The following is a 25443-nucleotide window of genomic DNA, read 5'->3' as shown; positions in this document are numbered from 1 at the left end:
AAAACGAAGCCTACAGCAGTACAATGTAAATACCGGCACATTCTTCATCTCTGAGTAACAAAATGTTCTAACTAATGAAGTGAGGGCATTTCCGCTGCGAACCAATTATCCTCCATAGATCAAACCAAACGTAGCTCCGCCCACCAACACACACACGGGCTGCGGAGGCATCTGCAGAGGCACGGAGTTCAGATTCCCAGCAGCAAACATTTAACAAGAAAAAGTGTGTGTGAGAAATGTGAAGAGGAAATGCAACAAATCATCACCAACATTTAAAACAATAAATACTTCCACAAGTCTTCAAGCTGTGCTTTTATTCCTCCCACTGTTAATTTAATGTACTGAATATTTAGTGTAACTTTTTCAATATCATCCGGCCCACATGAACTAAATATCTGCTGCTACGTTTGTCCTTTTCCATTGTTGTTCTCTCTTTTTTATTATTATCATTATTGTTGCTAATTGGAAAGAAAAGCCAAACTTACCCAGCTGATTGTTGTGGATGACGTGCAGATTATCTTGGCTCTGAAAAGACACAGAGAGACATTTCAATAATTCAAACAGCAGCCTTCAAATAATGACCTACATACATCCACGTTTTTGTTTTATCAAAACAGGGGAAATAAGGCTGGTGTGAAGATGCTCATTTCCCACTAAATGCTCCATTTCCCCCTTCCTAATCACTAATTAAGACTTAGTGATACTAAATATGGAAGCCCCTATGGGTTATTTGGAGAAATAATGGGCGATACCCCACGTCATTAGTCCTCCCTAATTGTGTGGGTTTTTGTGCCTGCGGCACTTAAAGCTCTCGGCGTTGGGCTCAATTAAGGCATCGAGCACGGTTCCACCTTCCAGAGCCGTCAGCGCCGGCTGCAGACCGCGGAGAGATGAGTGAATCAATCCCGAGCTGGGGGGAAACTTTGAAGCGCTGCCTTTTACCTCCGCCGTTCACAGGAACGCTCTCAGTCTGGGGAGAAGACGGGAACGTGCCACTTCTGCCTGCTTCTGGAGCTCCAGAGTATTAATAGATAATGACAAACCGGGACCTGTTTTGATTTACGACTTCCTCTCTGCACTAACAATCATCTCTTGCCACCTTCAGAGAGCCGAGCCGAGCCGTAAATCCCCTCTCCGGGCGGGTGTGGCTCGCCGGTAACGGGGAATCACGGGAGTTTGGAGGCAGCCTATATATAACCTGCTATCTCAGCGCGTTTAGCAGCCTATTCATAATCGTGAACAAGCTATTCATTTACTCCATTTCCTGCCCATCGACAGCTTCGAACCGACGGCACGTCGTTTAGTTTTTTTTTTTACCCCCGCACCTTCTGTCCCTCCTATATTTCATCAAATCCTAAATTAAGGATTTTGACAAGTATCAAATGAGATGTAGAATTAATGGCGCAGAGCCGAGGCGCCGTGGAGACGCGTTCACGGGGATGATTTGTGCACGTGCGACGCGATCCGTCTCCTCTTTATTTTTGCAGGTGATCAGAGTTGGAGGCAAATATATGCACAGGCAGACGAGATCATATCGGGGTGATTTGATTCAGTGCGTACATCAGCTTAATTGGACTCAGTAGCATTAGTCATGCCCACAAGGTTTCTGTCTCATCTTATCACACACTTCTCATTTGAAATCGTTTCCTTAGCTTAAGAGTGAAGGCACCTAGAGGTAGGGGGAAAGAAAAAAAAAAAAGAGTCTGGTGTAAGTCAGGAGAATCTGACTCGTTATCAGATAATTACTCTTACAAAAACTCTCCGGCTTGAAAATACATCTTATATAACAAGTGATTATGGAGGAAACTGCCCGGAAACTGCAGGAAAATATCCCTAAAACAAATTAGCGAGTGGAAAAGTTTAGGTGCACGGTGCGACGGCCTCGGGGCCCGGTGTGCTGCTGCCGGTCCCTGATTAGCTGCAGAGCAGTAATAACTGCAGAAACTTTGCTGAAAAAGATCCATAATAAACAATGAAAACAGAGAAACGCAGTCAGTGGAGGGTTTAGTGCTGGTTTTTTAAGGATAATCACAATTGATTTTGATAGTCTGACATAAAACATCAAAATATCTGCTGCCAAATGAAGCTAATCTTTAGATAACTTTTTGTATTTTATCACTTTTGCCTCTTAGCCAAAATGAAAAGAGCTTTTGATGAAAGACTTCTTTAACCCTGAGAAAACAGTCAGAATGCAGGGCAATGTTTTCGAGCTGGAGGTTTTTCATCAGCTTCCTGAAGAAGGTCACAGCGTCCCAAGTTACATGATAGCAAACTCGCCTGGCCGAGGTGAACAGGTTGATGGTGTAGCGCAGGTTAATATCCAAATGTTGATGTGAATTTCTCCAAAGAAGATATCAAATGCCAGGCTTTAATTTCCTACGACCAAATTTCAATTAGTTACAACAGCCCGGCGGTTTCCGGCTGAATCCTCTCCTTCCTCCCCGCCTTTTCAGTTTGTGTGGTTTATTTTCAGTTGCGTGGGTTTTCTCTGGGTACTCCAGTTTCCTGCCACACTCCCACGTGCGTGTGAGGTTAATCGGTGACTCTGAATTGCCCGTCGGTGTGAAAATGTGTGTGTCATGTGATGGACTGGTGACCTGTCCGGAGTGTATCCCGCCTTCTCCCGGTCAGCTGGGATCGGCTCCAGCGCCCTGCCGCCCCGAGGTGATGGTGGATGTTGTTCAAGCCAGTTTACTCCATTAACCTTGTTAAAGCCATCTATTTCGAAAAATAAGGTTTTCTAGTTTTTTTTTTTGTTTTTTTTTTTTGTCATTTCATCAACGATTTTCCCCATTTTTTAAAATAATGGCACGTTGTTGCCGTGGCAGCAGCGCGCCCTAAACCAAGACTTCTCCCCGCAAATAACAGAACGTCAGACGCCTCCGATACGTTGATTCTGTGTTTATAACGCCTGCGTGTGCTCCTCCCACATGATTTTACACAAGCCTGCGCAGGACCTAATGATTTGTGACAGGTTTTAATGAGGCTTTAATGAGAAATCTCTGAATCCAGCCAAAGTGTGGACACTCCTCCACTGTTACACATCGATTTGTCATGTATTGTCTTTTTTCCCAGTGTTTTTTTTTTTTATAATGAACTGATGTAAGGTTGTGTGTCAAGTTAAGAGGGAAAAAAAAAGAAGAAGAAGAAGAAGCAGCCTCCTCTTTCATTTCAATTAGGCGTCTGTTTTGGCAGAAAAAGGCTCCTGATGCAGCTGCCTCTGGCAACGAACACTAGATCATCTGGCCAAAAAAAAAAGAAAGAAAAAAAGGCACAAGCTTTTCCAAAACATGACCGCATGAGGCTCAGTCTTTTACTGGGTGAACCACATGTAAAAGCACATTCTTCATAAATTGCTTCTCACGGTTCCGAGTTCCCTGACAGCAGGTGAAATAATAGCAGGATCTAATCTTTTTGTAAAATCTGCAGTCACAGTGTCACCGAACTCTTGAAAGTCCTCGACCTGGATTCATATTTTACCCTCTCACCTGTAAATGCCCCCACCGGCGCTGCCTGCTCATTAGAGCGATGCTATTTTCAAGTCTGAACACCGACTTAAGCTGCCTGGATTAAGAGCTTATTTCCATCCCTCAGACTGACTTTTATTGAATCTGGAAGTTTTGCAGGGAAAAGGTGCTCTTAACCCCGACCAGAGACACTTGAGAGATAATTGGGGGGCTGCTGTGGCTCAGCTGATCCATCCAAGTCATCTTCCAATCTCATGATGAGCGGCTGAAGCCCCAAAAGCTTCAGCAAGACACTGAACCCCCTCGGTGTGTGTGTGCGTGCATGTGTATACACACCAACTGAAATCAATTCACCATAGTGGTTCCATCAGGCTCTCATTAGTGTAAATAAGACCTAAAAACATTAAAATCGACTTGAAAATCAAACCAAACATCACTCAAGTAGCTTTTCAAAAAAACTAACATTGAATATTATTAAGATTCAGTGATTTATTGAATATAAGCTGTGAGTAGTGGATGCTAGATGATAAAATCTGGCTTCTGTGGAATTCTGTGAAGACCGGTTTCCTGCCTTCCCTTGACAAAATGCAGATGATCCACTAAAAATAATGGTGTGATTGACAACCTGCGCAGACCTGTTGGAGGCAGGAGTATTCAAATGAGGGCTTCACAGGTCTGCAGTGGAAATATTAGACAGAGAGATGAGTGTCTGCAAGCGCAGAATTAATTACTGAGACGTGATGGAGGATGTTTTGAGATGTATTAAAGAGACGCAGCAAAAAAAAAAAAAAAAAAAAAATGAATTTGGCGAAGAAATTGAAATAGGGTCGTCACTAAGTCATCATTGTCAGAAAAACTGAAGACGTTAAGAAGCAAGAAAAAAAAAGGAAGAAATATCTTATAATAAATCCTCGGCCATTCAAAGTGGTCGGGAGCCTGTGAAGAAGTGATGCGGTGATTTACAGAACTTGAGTTCATTTCTGTGTGGAGTTTGCATGTTCTTCCCACAGTTCAGTTAATTAGTGTGTATCTGGGATGAAGCTGCAGCCTCACCTCGACCCTCAGCTCTAGAAGATGGGCGGGTGCATCACGTTCTGCGTGGTAAATTGCTCTATTAGCATAACCTCCTCGCAGGTTCTGTCCGATTTGCCCGATGCGGTGCAGTAATTAGAGAAAAGCCCGGAGTGAAGAGCGATTGTTACTCAGCCCCGTCCGTCACCCGTCAGACAGAATCCTCGGCATGCTCTGACGGATGGTCAGGAGTGAGGACTAAGTGGCCGCAGAAGTGGCAATCTTCTCATTCAGAAAACTATCTCATTAGAGGAGACATTCATATGTGTATTCAGGCAAGGCAACTTTATTTACACTTCGGCAACAACGCAACTCAAAGCGCCTGAAATTAACAAAAATGTACAGTTGGCAATAAATGTGGGGGGAAAACACACTCTGCAATAGTTTTCACTTAGAAATTGCAGATAATGGTATCTATTGTTAGCTACTTCAGAAATTCAAAGTTTAAAAAAAAGGCCGGATTTGGTTGAACAGAATCCAACATTCACCTTTAACATCATCAAAGCTTCTTGTTTCTGCAGACATGAGAGTTCCCTGGTTCAAATCCTCAAATATCCAGTAGATTCAAAAACAACAATAACAAAGGATCCACACAATATTCTCATCTCATTCCTGTTCTTGTGCAGTTATTCTGTTTATTGTCCCCTCGAGCACGATCAATGAAATCCTGGATTCACTTGAGATTCCTCACTTCATAACATCAGCAGTTTTATTATTTATGTTCATTTTTAACTCTATTGTGTTGAGATAATTTCAAATTGCACTGGTTTGATGTTTGTGTTCAAATGACTTTTTGATTGTTTACTTCTGATTTCCACGCTTTAGCCTCTTTTTATTTGTTTTCTCACTTTATATAAAAGCACTCTAGACTCCTTTTTTATGTCCACATAGAGCACTTGAATTATTCTGTTACAAATAAAAGAAAATACAAAAACAAATCAGAAACATAGAGACAGTAAGTGAAAACTTTTCTGACAATTGTTGCACTTTTGAAATTAACACTAAACCCTAAACATTATTTGCTCCTGATAAATGAACTCATGAAGGAAATCATGAACACAGACAAAAATAGCTAAAAAAAAAAAAAAAATTGCTTGAGGACACGTCTAAAATGTGTGGTTTTTTTTTAAACAGTCAACTGATATAAATACAAAAATATAGTTGAAAGTCTGCATTTTCAATAGTTATTTTCAATTCTTTTTCAAAAACTCTGTTTATTTCCAGATATTTGTGGAGCTGAACGGTATAAATATGAAACCTGGTGAGACGATTCTGCAGCTGCACTGAGCAGAAACAGCAGATGAAGGCATCATATTGAGGCAGATCCCGGAAAAGAGTGACCTTCAAAAAATCAAACTAAACAAATGCAACATTTAAAGTGTGTTACCGTCATCCGTCCTCTTTTAATTGCATAATCTCACACGGACCGGTTCTTCTGCGCAGTTTTTAATGGCACTTGACTGAAGAGGTTGATTTATAATCACTATAAAGCAGTGGATAAAAATGTGCATTAATTTGCATTTTCTTTGTCTGCCTTCCCTAAAATTTCATTCAGATTCGAGAGACTGAAGCCTGATGGAGACCAGAGAAGAGTTTATGTCTTAATAAACAGGAAAGTAACAACGTGAGAGAAAGCTAAATTTTTATATTTAAGAAATGACTCATCTGGTCTTACTTACAATACCCTTTGAAAAATCCTTCTCCGTGGCTGCACTTCATAAAAAACCCGACACAGTCCGCAAATCTGTCTGCAGTAAATGATCTAATATTCCCCAGCAGAGTGAGAGCCCGTCCACTCCTGGATCATTTTTACCATTACGGGGAGACGAAGGAGTCTCAGCTCACAGAGCCAGGCTCTTTCTGGCCTCCGATGCTTCTGCATGCAGGTGACGCCGTCCCTAATCCCGCCTGACAGCGGGCTGTCAGCCTTTTGCAGGAAGAATCAGACACCCATAGGTGTTAAAAAGAAATTGCTATGAGTCCACACTGTCTATCTGAGAGGGTTAGTTTCACCATCCAGCGGCTGCTTTTGATCTGAGGCGCCGCCACGCTGGCAGAAAGACCCCGCCTCGTGCAGGTCACGCTCTGAACCAAGGCGGCGGCGGAGTACCTGTGTGTGTAAACTCCTCTCGGGGGCGACGCCCCGCCTACAAAATGCGATTATTATGCAATCAAGGACAGCGGCAATGACGGGCCTTTGACCCAGAGTCTTTCATTTGGAGGCGCCTCACATGCAGACTCGGCGGAGCTGCCGCCTCCCCCACCCCCCCACCGCCCCGTCGCCACATCGCTCCGTCCCCGAGGGCATAGACGCTTCACTGATGTGACTGACCCGTCAGCTCGCATTAGCTTTCTGCTCACTGACGGCAAGAATCGTTCAAGGTTGCAGAAATTTTTTAGGATTTCTGACCGGCGAAAGGAGAGTATGTGCAATTCAGAAAAGAAGCCTTTAAAACACCTCAAATGAGTGGATTTATCTAGATTTTTATGGCTCTTGAATTGTCAAAATATATGCAGCGAGAGAGCGATTTTGCCACTTTTTTCAGGACAACTTTCAATATCTGGCAGTTGTGCGACACTGCTGGAGGCTGTGCCAGTGAAATCAGCAACCAGCTCTATGAAAACAAGCCCCCCCCCCAAAAAAAAACAAAATTATGTGTATATGATTGCATAAGTGCCAGTAAATTAACATTAAATGCAGTAAACTTGTCTTTTTAAAACTTTGATTAAAAGAAAAGGCAATGCATTGTGGGCCGTGCTGCCAACTTGGCGCGTTTCTCGTTAAATCTGGCAACTTTCCAAATACTCTTTTTTTTTTTTTTTTTACGTCAAACGCAACTGGTGAAATATCGAGCAACTTCTTCTGGTGTTGTTGCAGGATGCAGTGGCCACATGTGAAATCCAACCGGATGAAATGTCAGCGTTCCTTCACTGCAAGTGGCAAAACTAAGCAGAAATCAGCAGAGGAAAACCTATTTGTATATTCTAACATACAGGGTTTTTCACTTTTTGATCTCTTGCACTGTGTTATGCTGTAAATAAATAATCATGCAAATTATATGATGTCATTAAGAGAGGACAGAAGACTTTCCGTACTGATGAGTTGGCAACACTCATTATGCATAAATATTAACGTGACAGTGAATCTCCCACCTGATGTTGCTTTCTCTTCTTTTTTTTTTTTTTTTTTTAATAACTTTATTTAAACAGGTTTTCAGTTATATAAACAAGTAAGCAAACAGACATACAAAATGGCAAAGAAGAACATAATCCCATAACCCTCCCCATATACCCTCCCGTGGGACCAAAAGTACACAAAAGGAAGAGAGAGAGAACAGAAAAAAAAAAAAAAAAAAAAAAAAAAAAAAAAAGAAGAGACCCATTGATATCTGGTGAAATTTCAGACGTGCAAGGCCATAATGATCTTGGAAGAGTGATAATGACGATCAATAAGGCATGGGCAGAGCATGGCATAATTTAAGAGAAGGGGTGACTAGCATCACTGTTAAAGCTGTCAGTGTCGAACTATAATCTCGGTGGACTATTCAAACAGGTCAGCTAAGCCTGTCGTTCGGATGACATAATCTAGGAAAAATGTGACTTCTTCACAAACTCAATAAATGGAGACCACACTCTCACAAATTTGTCATCTGACCCATTTAATGTATGCCTGATTTTTTCTAGTTGGAGTAAAGACAGCACCTCCTGAATCCATCTCCTAAAGGGTGGACATTTGTTGGACTTCCAATTAATTAAGATCAACCTGCGTGCTATAAGGCTACCAAACGCTATTGCTCTCTTTTGAGAGTTTGTAGTATGTGTTACCATAGGTACGACTCCAAAGATAGCCGTTAATGGGTTAGGATTGAGAGATGTATTGCATAGAGCTGATAGACAATGGAATACAGAGCACCAGAAATTTGTGAGGCGGGGGCAGGACCAAAACATATGACCTAGTGATACTAAGTTGGCACACCTGGGACAGATGGGCTGAATGGATGGATATATTTTTGCTAGTCTGTCGTTAGAGTAATGAATTCTATTAAGGACCTTAAATTGTAGTAACCCATGCCTAACACATATAGAAGAGGAGTGTATGTTAGTAATGCATTGAGCCCAAACATCATCTGTAACTGCGGTACCGAGATCCCGTTCCCAAGCTTCTCGTGTTTTAGTTTGCAATGGAGGGTCAATGCTTTGTATTATTTTATAGCTCCTAGAAATTAGACCCCTATTCCATGGATTTAGGTTTAGCAAATTATGAGAGACATTTTTGTCCGGGGGCTTTGGGTAAGAGTGAAAAGATTTAGAAGCGAAACTGCGGACTTGGAGGTATCTGAAGAAATTAGATTTTTGGATATTGTGATCTTTTACAAGGAATTCAAAGGAGAGGAAGGAATTTTCATCAAATAGATCATCAAAAAAGACCAAACCATGTCTGCGCCAGCCAGCAAAATTTGAGTCAGTATGTGAGGGAGCGAAGAGGTGGTTATGGGATATAGGAAAAAGGCCACTCATCTGATCAAGGTTAAAGTGCTTGCAAAATTGTATCCAGATTTTAATGGAACTTGAAACAACAGGATTGGAAAAAATCCTATTATTGGTGCACAATGAGAGTGGAGCCGTCACAAAAGAGATTGGTGATATTGATGCATGTGATGAAAGTTCCATTGATGCCCAAGCGGGCCCATCATTGTCAGAAAATGTTGATATCCAGTATGACAATTTGGAAATATTCGATGCCCAGTAATAGTAAAGAAAATTTGGGAGACCGAGCCCTCCTTCAGGTTTGGGTCTTTCAAGATAAGTTTTCTTAATTCGGGGTATTGAGTGGTTCCATATGAAAGCTGAAATACATTTATCTAATTTACCAAAGAAACATTTTGGGAGCCAGACAGGAATTGTCATAAAAAGATACAGGAATTTTGGTAATACTGTCATCTTGAGGGCATTGATACGGCCAGCTAGTGAGATTGGAAGGCGTGACCACCTTTCTAGTTCTTTTTTTGTATGTTCTAATAAACTGTCAAAGTTTACTGCTCTAAGTGTTTTAAATGAGCTGGTTACATTCACACCTAGGTATTTAAATGACTGACGTTCAGTTTTAAATGGGAACAAGCTATAATTTAATGTTTTACTTATGTCATTAATAGGGAATAATAAACTTTTTGTTAAATTTAATTTATAGCCTGAAAAACTCCCAAATTTCTGTAATAAAACTAAAAGGTGGGGAATAGACTGAAACGGATCGGTGATAAAAAGAAGCAAATCATCCGCATAGAGCGCAACTTTGTGAATTACGTCTCCTCTCTGAATGCCCTTAATTCCCTCATCACCTCTCATCGCTATTGCAAGAGGTTCTATGGCTAAGTCAAACAAAAAAGGTGACAAGCAACAGCCTTGACGTGTACCTTTAAGAATAGGAAAATATGAAGATATTAAACCATTTGTTTTAACAGCCGAGGTTGGGTTGCTATAAAGAATTTTGATCCAATTACAAAATGTTTCACCAAATCCAAACCTCTTCATGACTGCGTGTAGGTATACCCACTCTATTCTATCAAAGGCCTTTTCGGCATCAAGTGATAGGATTACCTCAGGCAGCTGTAATGTGTGAGTGGAGTACATGACGTTAAAGAGTCGTCTCATATTAAAAAATGGTTGTCGACCTGGAATGAAGCCAGTTTGGTCTTGATGAATTAGTGTTGGTATCACATCATTCAGTCGATTTGCCAGTGTTTTAGTCAGGATTTTGTAATCGCAGCAAAGGAGACTGATAGGTCTGTAAGATGAACAGTCAAGCGGATTTTTATCTTTTTTCAATATCAGAGATATAGTTGCTTGAGTGAGAGTTGGTGGTAGGCAGCCATTTTCTAAAGTCTCCTCGTACATTGCTTTCAGAATAGGTACTAATTTGGGTGCAAATATCTTGTAGTATTCGCTGGGAAACCCATCAGGTCCCGGGGCTCGTCCACTCTGCATGGAATTAATTGCAACTTGTATCTCATTAGCGGTGAGAGGTTGATCAAGTGAGAATTGAGCATCTGAATTAAGAGTAGGAATATTTAAGGAATCTAAGAACGATTGTATTGAACATATGCTTGCATCTGTGTTTGAAGCATATAGGTCTGAGTAATATTTTCTGAATTGACTGTTAATAAGTTTTGGGTCACATGTAGTTACATCTGGGCCAACGTTTATTTCTGTAATTTGGAAATTACTGTTTGTTTGACGGAGTTGATGAGAGAGTAGTCGACCTGCTTTCTCGCCATGCTCATAACATTTTTGCTTAGTTTTGAGTAAGTTTCTTACTGCTTGATCAGTGCATAGGTTATTGAACTCCATCTGAAGCAAAGCACGTTCTTTTTGTAACTCTGATGTGGCAGATACTGAGTGTTTCTTGTCAATGTCCAAAATGGACTGCTCAATTTCTGAAAGACGTTTATTGCGTTGTTTATTTTGATGGGCGGTATATGAAATTATCTGGCCTCTAATGTAGGCTTTATGTGTTTCCCATAGAACACGTCTTGAGATGCCTGAACAGTCATTTGTTTCAAAAAAAAAATCAATTTGCTCTGCAACAAATTTCTTAAATTCAGTACATAATAACAGAGAGGGGTCAAGTTGCCATGTTCGTTGGGGCTCAACATTTTCTGGGAAATGAATATCCAGTTGTACGGGACAGTGATCTGATACCACAATACTGTGATACTGTGAATTAGTGACATGTGGATAAAGATTACTGTTAATTAAAAAATAGTCTATTCTTGAATAACTTTTGTGGACAGATGAGTAGAATGAGAATTGTTTCTTATCCGGGTTTAGTTTCCTCCAGGGGTCTGTGAGGCAGTAAGAGTGCATGAAAGACTCAAGGACGCCACCAGACTTAGATAACTGACTGTTTGGTTTCGGATTGGATCTATCTAGTTGTGGATGTAGTACGCAATTTAGATCTCCAGCTATTATAAGCAGATGGGTGTTGACATCAGGTAAAGAGGCAATTAGCTTAGTAAAGAACTGCGGATCATCCCAGTTGGGGCCATAGACATTTACAAGAATGGTTGGGGAATTACAGAGTTTACCTATTAATATAATGAATCTACCATTGGAGTCAGTAATCGTTTTGGTATGGTTAAATTGAGCTCCCTTCTTAAAGAGGATTGCAACACCCCTGGAGTTATGGTTAAAGTTGGAATGGTAAACCTGACCGATCCAGCTATTTCTCAGCTTTGAATGATGGTTGACCTTTAAATGTGTCTCCTGTAGAAAAATAACGTCTGGGTTAAATGATCTCAAATGACTAAAAATGTTATTCCGTTTAATTGCATTGCCCATGCCTCTGATGTTCCATGAAATGAAGGAGATAGAGCCCGGAGCTCTGTTCACCTGTCTTTGTGATGTCATATCCTTTTAAGCTTACAGAGATATGCTATGCCATCAAGTCCTTGCAGAAGATAGTTGGGTCTAGCAATACAAATGCACAATTCAAGCCAACTTAAAAACCAAATACAGAAAACTACAAAACAATAGCAAATAAATACAAACTTTTGGTACCCATCCCAGCAGGCTATCAGCCCATCAAAGTAGGTTGCTCCATCTCCAGGTGAGCAAACCATCAACACGAACACTTCGTACTAAACTAATCCCTAAGAGAGCTATGCATGAACTGAACAATGCAAAAAAGTAACTGTCCTCAAAACTAGAATTCCCAAAAGTGATTGCTTTAAAAGCTGCCATAAATCGAAAATAAATATTTAAGCAAAAACAGGAGGGAGGAAAGAAAAGAAAAAAAGAGGGGAAAAAAAAAAGAGGGGGAAAAAAAGGGGGGGAACAAGGGGGTTGAACAGTGGAAATTTAGAAACATTACAAAAATACAGAGAGCTGCAAATAAGCCAAGGGTGGATAAAATGCTGATCAAGTTGCAAATCCACTCTGAATGAGTCCGATATACTGTTGAACATAATGAATATAGTAGGACATGATAATTAAAATAACTGAGAGGTTCCCAAAAAAGAAAAAAAAAAAAAAAAAAAAAAAAAAAAGGGGGGGGGAAGAAAAAGAGTAATGGAGTAGCATGGTGATTGAGAAAGCTGATTGACAATATAATAATTATTTACGAACTGATTGGCATAAACAGACCTGTGACAAAGGAACTATTCTCACATCTTTAATGTCAGCTTTCCGCGCTGCTGTAGTTTCACACAATTGTCTGAGTTACATATAGGCAAATAAAGTCTGTGACAGCATCGCAGCTTTTCCTGTAGGTGTGAGAGTTACATCCTCTCAGTTACCTGAGTCTCCGGTCTGCAGGTGCTTGATAATGTACTCCTTTGCTTCGGCCGGGTTATCGAATGATCTCTGTTCACCGTTTGGAGCAGTGATTTTCAACGTCGCAGGAAACAGGAGGCCAAACCTGGTGTTGGGGCAGCGGCTCAGCAGCTCTCTTGCTTCTCTGAAGGCAGCCCGACGCTTTCTCACGGCAGCAGTGTAGTCCGGATAAATGAAGATCTGTTTGTTATTATGCTGGATGGGGCGCTGGTTTGAAGCTTTCCTCAGGATATCCATCTTTTCCTGGAAGTAGTGAAACTTAATGACAATCGGCCGTGGGGAATCCCCCTGTTTCGGCTTCGGCTGTAGGCTTCTGTGGGCACGGTCGAGTGTCGGGGTGTAATCCAGACCCAGTGAGTCCTGCAGCAGTTTAGCCACCGGCTGCTCCATACGAACATCTCCAAAGCTTTCATCCACGCCGATAATACGGCAGTTATCTCTGCGTTGCCTGGACTCCAAGTCTTCCGCCTTGGCTGTCAGTTGCTTGACTTGGGAGCTTAATGAGGTGAGCTGTGTTTCTAGCTCAACAACCCGGTCGGAGTAATGGTTGGCCCCGTCCTCCAGACTCCGTATCGATGTAGCATGTAGCTTTAGCTCCTGGTTAGCATTATCCAGCGCATCATGTAGCTCGGAGCTAACTTTGGCTATTTCCCCGCGCAGCTCTTTGGAAAGGTTTTCTATCTTAGCATGCAGGTCCGACGACAGTGCAGAAACTGAGCCTTCGATCTTAGTCAGGACCGATTGCTCAGAGGCTTTGATGGCTTCCATGATGGTAGCGACGGCCAGATCCGGCGTGTCTTTCGGGGGACCCGTCTCAGGGGAGCCCGGGGCTTTTGCTGTAGCTTGTTTGGACTTGGCCTTGTGAGACATGACGACGGACGTTGCTTGGCATTAAGTAGAAAAAAAACCCGCTCGGAGAGAAAAAAAAATGCAGCTATATTATCCGAAGAAGTTTATCGTTTGTTTAAAGTAGGTCTAGTATTGTTTTAGAGGATATAATTTAGTGAAATTGTCGTTTTCATGCGGAGCTCAGGGAATACACGTCTTTACATGTTGCTGCTCTCGAGCGCCCCCCGTTGCTTTCTCTTCTAATTTTTTTTCTCATATTTTACACACTGATCGCTGGACACTGTTTCTTCATCTCGCAGGTGCAGGTACATGGGTGTGGGCCGATAATGGCGGTTTGGGTCAGTATGATGCTCATGAAAGCACAAACTCCATGTCTTGCTTTATTGTGGAGATCAAGGACAGAGTAAGGAGTTGTTTCTACAGACAGCAAAGAACGCACAGAGAAGTGGCTGCATGTCACTAGAAGACTTCACGCAATTTCACAGAAACACATCTTCCAATCCCAAGGTTGCTGGTTCAGTTCCAATGTTCTCCTGTCCATATTCATAAATGTCCTTGAACAATAGTTGTTCTAACAACGTTTCAGCACCTTTCATGACAGCGGACGGCCGTCACAATCCTTTTCAGGCTATTGAAGCGGTGAGAATGAAGTCCATTAACCATTTCAATAGTCTTTCAATGGACTTTACCTTTACAGGGAGCATTTCACCACCTGAGCAGTGTCAACGTGCTTTAGATGATTCACACTGCCTCATTCATTCACGCACGCACTGACTACGATGACCGCCGCCACGCGAGCTGCCGGCACCCTGCTGAGAGCACCTCGGGGTTCAGAATCAAACAATGAGACGGGGAATCAAACCGAAGACCTTCGGAGGAGAAGACGACCCACTCGGCCAACTGATCCAGAGCTGCACCTTTCAATTTCAACGTTTGGCTTTTTCACCTGAAACTGACTCGTTTCAGTGTGATGAAGTGTGACAATTACAAAAAAAAAAGTTGAAATCTTTTAAGAAAAAGCCATTTTCGGTGATTCAAGCTGCTGCCAAATCCAGTGAAATGACCCAAAACTACTACCTACTGCAGCAGTTTGTATTTCCAGATTCATCTTCACCGTGTGGTTTGACTGCTAAAGCCAGCTTAACAGCAGGTAAACTTTCACTCCTGCATCCCAGACTGCTGGACTGGGCCTCATGTCTGCTACTCTACCTGAAAGAGTTTTATTGACAAATGAACAATGGCAATTCTGCAGGAGGCAGGATATAAAGTCATGTGTCCTCTGTTCGCTGTGTTTTTGATGGTTCTTATAATTTCATGCCACAGACATGAGGTCCTGCTGCCTTGCCTGTGAGCCGCTGTAATCATCATGTATATGGACACGAAGCTAAATCGTCCTGCTTCCTGGTACAAATTGAATGTTCTCAATATTACAAACAGTCTGAAAGCTATAGTTATGAGGAGCGTGCATGCCAGAAGCTGTCAGTGTCTGAATAACAGGGTTAAGCACTTGAGAGATTGAACATGGGTATTTAAGATGTCACTCTCAATTCACATGGAGCATCAATCTTCTGTGCCACTCCGTCCTACGAGGAGTTCCTGCTGCTGGATCCGATCCGGCCTGACTGAGCGTGGAACGCAGGCTGCACTCCGGGAAGGTCACGAGGTAATTTACACTCACGTCATGTGTTTAGACTGCAGGAAGAAATCCACACATTCACAGGAATAACATGCAAACTCCACTCAGAAAGGCTTCACGTCAACTCAAACTTCACTGTGAAGCGGGACAGTAAACTACCCCCCACTGTGCAGCCACTTCAGTGAACCCAGGATTAAAATAAGTGTAACTATTACCTTTATTTTCAGGTTATTCAAAGAGTTTGAGGATTAAAACATGTTTCCCGTCCCCCCTCAACAACGTCACAGAGATTCAAAACATGTCCTGCAGAACATTTCTCTCCTGCATTCTGTTGACTTCAATTGAAAATTAGCAGAAAAACGCCGCTGATAACAGCTCGCTGCTGTTAAACTGCTCTTGCAGACGCCAACCTTTTGTCAGCTACGCACTAGATGATGTGCTCAAGAGCTCCTCTGAAAAGTCATTTTTTTTCTCTCTCCCTTTTGAATACTGTCAACAAATGAATTCAAGGACTGCAGCAAGTAATTTGATCGGTTCCTTCTGGCCCTGAGGAGGCAGGAATCATAAATGTTCAGCTCTTTATTCACTATTCTGTCTGGAAAATGAAAGGAAGGATCAATCCACTAATTACTTAACTGCATAAAAAGAACAACAAATAACACAAGTTCAGGCAATCCATATTAGAGCCACGAGGTTTTGATAAGAATACGGCTGAGTCATCTCCGTCATCCACAGCATAATACTTTTATCTATGTCTGTTGTGCTTCAAGTCAGACCGACATGCATCGTCCTGTAAATCCAACAGAAGAACGACAGAACTGCAGGTGAAAACAGAACTCATACCACAACATCTCTACAAGGCGGAGTCCAGCTGAGACCATTTCACCAAGTCTTTCTAGATCAGGAAACTATAAACTGTCTGTTTTTTCAGTTTTGAATGGAGTTAAACTTTAATCTCACAATAAGAAAAAAGCAGTTTGATTGTAGGTGATTCTTTCTGTGTGGAGTTTGCATTTTCACCCCCAGTTTCCACAGGTTTTCCCGATCCAGAAGGATGTTATTGGTGAACCTGATTTGCCTTCAGGTGAGTGAGTGAGTGAAATAGTGATTTATCAGCCTCAAACAAAACAGCTTTTAAAGCCGGCTGTTTGAAGTGAACGATCGGAGATGATGTCTGCATTTTTTTCTCTTGCTTAAATTTATTCATCTATTTTGCATAAGCAGCATGTGATTGGTCAATTCTCTGGTCTGGATGCAGTTATTTTCTTTTTTTACATATTTTGCTGCGCGATTCTAAAAGTTAACAATTATGAATCGAACAGAGATTGACTTGGGCTGGTGTTTGTTTTGAACTTTAGAATTTCCTTCTCTGAGAGGTCACCCGGAAACTGAAATTCTATGAAAGCCCGTCTGTGATGGAGTGATAACCGGCGCGAACACCTCCTGTCCCCCCGTGTTGCCGGCGACAGGCTCAAACCTGCTTGAGCGTAAATGTATGAGATGCTGCAGGTTTTCAGAAACTCCTCGGCTCTATTCCACACTCTGAGGTCTTTCTGTTAAAATGTTCTGCCTGCTCCTTTCTTCCTCCCACAACCCAAACTCGTGCAGTTGAGGTTAATTAGAGACTGTGAACTTGGCAGTTAGTGTGAAAGTTGTGTTTTCCTGTGATCTGTCCGCTGTGGATCCTGCCTTCAGCCCCGTGCCGGCTGGGATCGGCTGCAGCCTGCTGCAGCCCTGTCTGGGATAATGTGGCGACTGAAGATGGTTGGATGGATGAGCCCAGAGTGAAACACACAGGCCAGAAAAGAATACTGGAAAGACGCCAGGAGGTATAGAGTTCTGCAGAAATGAGCCCGCTGCTGCTCTTCCACTTCAGTTGACCTGAATTTTAAGAGTTTCTTAAATGGGATTTAGTTAAAAGTTTGAAAACAGTTCAGCGGTGACCACGGCCTCAGCAGAGTTTTACTGTTGCTCATATAACATCCCTGCTTGTTCAGTTTTAAGCCGTATACGATATGAGGCCCCTTAGAAGGAAATGTCACGGCGATACTTGTATCTTGTATATTTACGAGATTCCAGTAAACACAGTAAAAAAAAAAAAAAGAAAAAAAGTGAAGCAAAGCAAAGCAAAGCAAAGGGCATGATGTTGAGGATTTTCAGTGACATTTTCAGTGGCCAGCAGAGCTGAAAGTCCATTACACACTATCAACAGTTCAACTGTCCACAGCCAGCACTGCCGCCTGTGCCAGGCAGACGGGGATCATCCGCTGCAGACGAGCAGATGCATCGCGCTGCTGAAGGATCCAATTAAAACGCTCGACTCCCATGAAATGCAAACACTGCGTTTACAAGAAGAAGAAAAATTTAAATTTGCATACATGAGAAATGAAATAATAAACCCGCAGACACAAGATGAAAATAGGAAATATGTTGTTTTGTTTTGTTTTTTATTCATCTGGCCTTAAGAAGCACAGCTGTTTAAAAGTGGAGCTCCTGCTCTTCAATCCAGCCATAAATCCATCCTCTCCACCACTTTATCAGACTTAGAGATGCAGCGAGCTGGAGCCAATCCCTGCTGACACTGGACGAAAGGCAGGATAAACCCAGGACACGTCACCAGTCCATCACAGAGCTAACACAGTGAGACAGAAAACCCTGCACACACACACACATACACACACCTCTGGCCAATTGAGAGACACCACTTCAACTAATATGCAGAGCTCTGGACGGTGTGAGGGAGCTGGAGAAGATCTACAGGCTCTGGGCCCGGGATCGAACCGGGGATATCATGAGGCAGGAGAGCTTAACACTTCACACCATGCCACCCACTATTGACTTTTAAGGTCACGCTGCAGGAAAGGTCTTTGCATGCCAATACTTTTAATTCCTGTCCAGAATTCCTGATGCATAATTCCTGCAGATGTAGCTCCGAAAAACCATCTAAGGTAGCTTCAAAACTGAAAACAAACCAAAACAAAACAAAAAAAAAATTACATGAAGCCGTGAAATGAAGCAAACTTACTACTCCTGAACTTGTCCCCTCAGGACTTCAGCAGTAGGACTGTCGAACAGGCGTCTCGGTTCCAACGAAAATACACCATGAAAAACAGCAAATCATCAGCTTCCACTTCAACTTCACCTTTATTGACGATTCTACAGAGATATGATCAAAATAACTACAGTCAGCCTAAAAAATAATTAATCTAAACTATTAGACCGAAGGTGCTGACAAGAGTGTGGCGTCTCCCAACATGAGGTGTGATGATTTTAGGCCTCAGAAATGTGACGCTCACTCGATTTAGTATGCATAACTATAAGTTTTGTTTCTGGAACAATTCAAACCCCTGCTGAAATCAGTCCTCTGGCTACACAAGGAGAGCGCCACGGGGACGGTAACATGATCGGCCTAGAAAAACACGCAATCCCCGCAGCGCCGGGGAGTAAGACAGTCATTGCTTATTCAGTCCTCTGAGAGGCTTGAGAAGAAGAAGAAGAAATCAGAATGCCACCTGCTTTGATTATTATAATATCACCAGTGACTCCAAGAAGCTCAATGAACATGAAAAATATAATTTTTTTTTCCGTCAAGCGTATTAGGAATCAAACCAGGAGGATCTCCATGACAGGTTCACTTGATGTGCATTTGTTCCGCGCCTGATGAAAGCCCTCCCACTTCACCAGGAGACACAAACACAACACGGAACTCAGGAACGCGTCAACGCCGACCGGCTTCGACTGACGCTAGGCTTCATGACTCCAGCTGCGCTTTCTCATTTGTACGATGCCGCCGAACAAATGACGCCGATTAATTACACGCACCCAGTCAAGGTAACTCTAATGTATGATTAACTGGCAAAAAATGGTTATGGATTTTGACGGTATCCATAGCAACAAGCGGCACGAATTTGATTAAGAACAAGAGTCTTTATTAATCATCCATAAACAAAAGTGACAATGAAAGAGTAATGCCACCATATTTAAATTTCACATTTGCAAGGTATTACAATTAGCATGATGAATGACACAACGCTGAATATCTAACTCTCTTTGCAGCTGGGAATCATATTCACACAGGTCAGTCAGTGATCTGGAGACACCGGATGACGGTCGATGTCCAGAGTGAGCGGCTCGTTCTTGTCCTGAGCTCAGACCCGGCTCCTAGTTTGAGAAAACCGGTGGGTCGAAGTGTCAGACTCTCCAGATCTCAATCCAATCGAGCAAATGCTTCCAGCATTTTGAGGACCTGCTGCAAAATATGTTGTTTTCATAGAGAAATCTGTTAAAAACCTATTTTCATTCACAATTAACACCACTCTCCTGTTTACGTTATTCATTCTACTTTTGTAATTTTGCAATTTCTCACACAACGGCGGGGTTCAGCGGGGGCGCGCTCATTTCGTTATGAGAGCGGGCTCAGGGGGCGGCGGCTTTGTTTTTCCAAACGCCGGAGAACGGCTGCCAGCGGAGGTGACCAGACCGCACGAAATTGTTGACAGTGGTCCAAATGTGGTTGCCAGGGGCAATGGGCAGCCGCCACTGTCAGGCCCTGCTGTGTAAGTTATTTAGGGTCACAGTGTGCTCCGTGGCCTCAGCTTGAGACGCTTCTCATCACATTTCAGCCGGAAAAGTTCGGCTGATCACACAGGAGCATTTTCTAAGCTTAAAATTCTAACTTGACATTTGTCAGAATGTCTTCAGTAAGATATTCACTGCCAGTTGAAATGGGTTACAAGACAAAACAACATATCATAGCTGGAAAGAAATGCATGAGTAAAATTATCACCATTGTTGCCGTTTTATTGTGAAGGTCTTATCTTTGCACGTACGGAGAACCTGCATCTTCATCACACTGCTTCATCAGAACAAAGCAAACCTTCAGCTTGAAAACAGCTCGTCATGCAAGAACTGCAGATTTCTTTAGACGAGAACCAACAGCAGCTCTGAAGCTGAAATCTCCTTTTCCTTCCAACTTAAAACCATGAATCCTTTCATGTGATGTTTCCCCCTCCACAACTATCAGTTTCTCTCAAAAGATAAAGAGTTGTTTTAAGGGAAGCAGAAAAGTCATTTGAAGGCACATCTTTCTGTTCTGATAGTGTGCACAGACTTATTTCACCATCTGGATAAATTTAGGGTTTGTTTTTCGTTGTTTCTGAGTCGATGTGAACAAACGGCTTCAGCATCCTCGTGCATGCAGAACGGCGGAGATCTGTGACCAGTGGCTCTACAGCCTCTTCCTCTACGCAAAAAGTCATTCTGGTTTGTAATTTTGCTCCACAGCAGACAGTCTTTCAAAAAGATTCTCACCTTGAAGCTCAAGGTGACAGATGAGACACTTGAAGAGAAGAAAAGCGAATGTTTCAATACTTTTTCCAACAAAGAAATGCATCACAGCTGCCGCTGCTCAGGCTCTGACCCGCGCTCTCAGGAAACTAACCACAGATAAATACACTCCCAACAAGAAATGCTTTAGAGGAAAACAGAATTTTTTGAATCCAAATGTTCAGTTGCATCAATACAAATCACTAAATTAATGTAAATTCATGTGTAAAAGTTCCTCGTTGCAGAATACGATTCGAATACTGGCTAAGTAGTCTCTGTTCATGACAGCATCCGTCTGCTTTGTCTTTCCTACAATCAAACGCTGAAGACACCAATCGAGCCAATCAGGACATGAAGTATTTCTCAGTTGTTCCCAGAAGACCTTTGGTTCTCCCTTTCAAATGCATCACAACAACTAATTGGATTAGTCCACCAACAGTGAGGATCAGCGAACCCCGCAGGTGCGTTAAAGCATGTCCGAGGTTAATGCATGCAGATGAGCCCACGGAAAACTGGGATTCATATTTCTCTATTTACTGCGGAATATTCAGGTGAATATTGCCTGCATTCTCACAGCTTTGTTATCCGAGGGGGGAAAAAAAAGAAAGAAGTATTGGCCTCTTCTGTGGAGCTGAGGTCGCTGCAGAGGAGTTAACGCAGTGATTCAGACGGTCGACTCGCACGTCTCCTCTTGAGTTTGATTTTCTTAAAACAACTGCCCAAGGTGAGGAGAGAGAGGAGAGAGAGAAGAAATGCTCTTTTCGCAGGCGGCGACAGCCGTTTAGGCTGCGCCGGCACGTTTGAAAGGGAGCATAACAAAGTGCAAACAACTGTGAAAATGCATACTTGAGCATGATGCGGGAGAGGATCTCTTCCTGTTCAGGCTCGGTCACCGTGTCAACAACTTGAGACTGAATGCAGCTTCCAGAGACGACGATCTGCCATCTCTGAGGAGCAGATGCACTCTGGGTATCAGGACATTGTGGCAAATGCGATGCAATGCTTGCATGTATATGAGTGTTTTAACAGGAGGACAAACCAAATGAAGCAGCAAACCGTCAAGCCATCAATACTGCTCGTTATAAACAAACACTCGAGTCAATGATGTTCTTCTCTTTGTGTTTTGAGATTTGTACTTCCAAATAATAGTGCCGTCTCTGTCTCTTTCATCTGGAACCCAATTTTACCTTTGTCTTTTTTTCCCCCATCACATACACATCTGTAGTTTCCAGTCGTGGTGCTGAATTTGTTGTTTTTAGTGATTTTTTTTTTTCTTGATTTTTGTGCTTTGGCGCTTCTGAATTCTCTCCTGTTGCCACCAGGCGTAATGTAACTGAAATAATGAGGAGGAATACGATCCGTTGTAAACAAAGTACAGGGCGGCGAGGCTCCATCCGACTCCCCAAATATATTGAGATGCAGGCCTTGAATGCAGAACACATGGAGACCGGTCCTGGCAGCTTCCAGTCAGCTTAGTCAGTCTTTTCCAATACGTTTAATGCCAATGCTGCAATAAATTTGTAGAATATCATGCAGCTCTGCTTCCAACCTTATGCAGCATGAAGGGAAATCACTCTCCATTTCAGCTAAAGCCAAAAATAAAAATTCAATGACGTTGCACGGAACAAACAGCATACAAACAGCACTAAGATGTAAGGACAAAGCTGTTTTCCCCACACCAGCTGCAGACAGTGATATTCAATTCCTCTGCTACTATAGACAAAGACATAAAGCCTCCAAGCAGTACAAAAAATGAATAACAGTGACTGTCAATAATTAACAAGCATTTACTACACAAGGGTATAAACAACAGAAAAAAGCAAACAGAGAATTCAATAACACGACTAACAAGCTGCTACACACTGGCAACGAGCTAAGATCCCATTATGTAAACAGATAATGAGCCTGCTCTCGCAAAGTGATTCATTTTTTTTTTTAGCCCTTGTTAAACAGTTCTATCAAATGCCTTTTTCTGTGACCTTTGACCAGAACTTTCTTTCAATCAGATGCAACAGATCCTGTCATCTGGAAAAAAGAAAAAAAAAACGCAGAAGGAGCTCAGCCCTGTGTTTTTGATCTCTGTCTGACAGATTCGATCACAACGGAGACCAATCGAGCCACGCTGAACACGGCCGCAGGCGGGTCTTTCATTCAGATCACCCGAGGTGTTTGGAGGCGTCCAGTCCGCCCTCCGTCAGAGAAACAATCATCCCTGGTTCTCCTCTGTCCTCAGCAGTCTTAAGGAACCTGATGTCCAAATTAACTAGTATATCTTTTTGTTGTTCTTCAGGGTGCAAAGTTGCTTTTCGGAGCTGGAATTCAAATGTTTTGGAGTCGCCTGAAAATACTGCTGAGGACGTTTATGTACTTGAAGGAAACCAGAAAATGAAAGAACTTTATTTTTTTCCTAAACTTGCCATGTGTTGCCAGTAAATCCCACATGAGTAACATTAGACCAAACCCACAGTCATGTTGGTTTTTTTTCTTTATGACGATATGATGTACTCAACCTGTTCAACCTCCAACGGGAGCGATTATGGGCTCAGCGTCTTGCTCAAGGACACATCTTCCGACACAGGAGACGGGGATTCAACCACCAACAATAGGACCAGCAAAGACCTGGTTGACCAAGTGAAACCACGGCCTGCCCAGTGTGCAGACCGGTGCACGGATGTTTGTTCTGTGAACACATGAAAGGCTGAGAGGTATAAGAACGGCTCACTGAAATGTTTGGATTGTGTATCTTTGGGAATCAACCATTAAGCCTCTGGAAACACATAAAGCAGCTCAGCGACTCACAACCTTGAGCACTTTTGATTACTTCTGCTGTAGTGGCTGTGTTTTTGCGTGTGTGTGTGTGTGTGGCATGACTTGTTGCTTTCACCCCAGAACTGATGAACCACCGGAAGGTGAAGCTGACCTTTCCAGAGTAGAACTGAAATTTCTTTTCAAAAATGTCTTCACAAAGGCTCAAAAGAAGTGAAGTCAGGCGCAGAGGGAGGATAAAACAAAAAGGATGGAAAATTCAAGAGACTGGTGGTAATTTCTCCCCATTGTGTCGCCCTCCTCGCCATTCCTCTCAGCACGCGGCGTCGAGGCGTCCTGCTCGCAGCCGAATCTGTAGAACACTTGTTGTTGAGCTTGTTTATGAAGCCCTGAAGCGGCAGATTATCCCGCTACCTGTGCTCCGCTTTGCCAATTCCTCCGAGTCGCTGCGAGTTCAGGCCGACGCTGGCATGCGAGCCACGGACTGCGCCGGACGGCGGCTGCTGGGAATCACACGGCTGCAACTGTACCGGCTGCTCTCCATATCATGAGCCTCCTGCCGCGGCGTCATACATAACAGCACTGATCAAAGCAGACGGTGTAATTGAACAAATCTTCCCCTGCACTGAAGGAGAGCGCCCAGCGCCCGGCACCCGGCGCCCGGCGGCGGGCCTGATAGCGCGTGGCGGCTGCTGCTCTGCATTCTGCGATCGGCGTCGGCCATAATCACTCACTACAGGAGCCTCGGCGGACTGGGGCCAGATCTGAGCCGCGATGGGACGAGCACAGCTGTTTGAAGTTAGCTGGAGGATCTGCTTCCGCTCTCCAGTGCAGAAGCAGCTTATTGGGTTTGAAAATCATGTGAACTAACAGAGGTTTTAAGAGAATACGCTGGTGGATTTAGTCTTTTCAGAGAAAAACACCAATGAAACGCAGGTTTATACTCCTGAATTCCCAAAGAGCTTGATTATAACGACAGACTGACTCTTTCTTTTATTTTCAAACAATCATTTATCAAATATGATATACCGTATACAGATCACAAAATAATGGATTTCTATTCGATAAGGTCATTAATAATATAGATTATAGATCTGCACACACATTTATTTACATCATTCCCTAAATAAGAAGACACTAAGGAAGCTGAACACTTTGTTCAAAATCAACCATCAAGCTGCTGAAGTCTCGCTACTGTCGATACAAAGAGCAAATAAAAATGTCTCGCTTAAATACAAGGACGGCTACACTGTCTCCAGCATGTTTTGGTTTGAAATTTTTTCTCCTTTTTCTTTTTCAACAAGGACAATAAAACTTGTGATCCAAACTATAAACTGTAAATAAAAAAGGAAAAAAAGTATCTTTTTTTAAGTAAACCAAGGACAGATACTTAGATACTTACAGATGGCTTCCTTTATAAAAGAAAAAGGTCGTCCTCAAAAAAAAATCCCATTCTCATGATGTTTTCAGACTTAAAATATCAACTGATCACTAAATACAAATTAAATGGAGGGAATACAAATGGGAAATACTTTATTAATCCCCAGGGGACATTCATGAAAAATGAACAATAGTCATCTTTATTAGAGATTGTTTGTTTCATTTCTTGCTGATATGTAGAAATAGTGAAAAGCTTGTTGATGATAAAAGGTATTTGAACTTGTCCAAACCAGAATCCACCATCTAAAATGTCTGTTTTCTGTCATTAATCAAACTTTTTCAGTTTGCTGGTTGCATGTTGCACACCACAGATTCGAGGCTTTAGAGACTAGAGGTGCAGATTGAACAGTTCCTGACCTGGATGGAGGCGAGACTGCAATGTTCAACTCATTATTTCATAAACTGGGAAGGTTTCAGACTGGTGTGCAGCATCAATGCTCAGTTTAAAACCAGTATGCAAAAAATAAAAAAGTTATTGAAATGTTCTGAACATATTTCATTTCAAGCAGCGCATTTGGGAAGCTCTGCTGAAGTTTTGAGATATTTCAGAAACTCTTGGCA

The 25443-nt window shown here is 42.4% G+C and overlaps 1 protein-coding gene across 1 annotated transcript in view; it reads right to left on the bottom strand.

The window, feature by feature from the left end:
• Positions 1 to 25443, bottom strand: part of b3glcta (beta 3-glucosyltransferase a) — a 90236-nt gene that overhangs the window by 52505 nt on the left and 12288 nt on the right. The window contains exon 3 of the mRNA XM_030108708.1: positions 486 to 525. Within this exon, the coding sequence (XP_029964568.1) occupies positions 486 to 525 (40 nt within the window). The remainder of the gene's footprint in view (positions 1 to 485; positions 526 to 25443) is intronic.

This window comes from Salarias fasciatus, chromosome 14, assembly GCF_902148845.1.
Source record: "Salarias fasciatus chromosome 14, fSalaFa1.1, whole genome shotgun sequence".
Taxonomy (NCBI): domain Eukaryota; kingdom Metazoa; phylum Chordata; class Actinopteri; order Blenniiformes; family Blenniidae; genus Salarias; species Salarias fasciatus.
The sequence above is the reverse complement of the archived record's forward strand: the minus strand, read 5'-3'. Positions and strand labels throughout refer to the sequence as shown.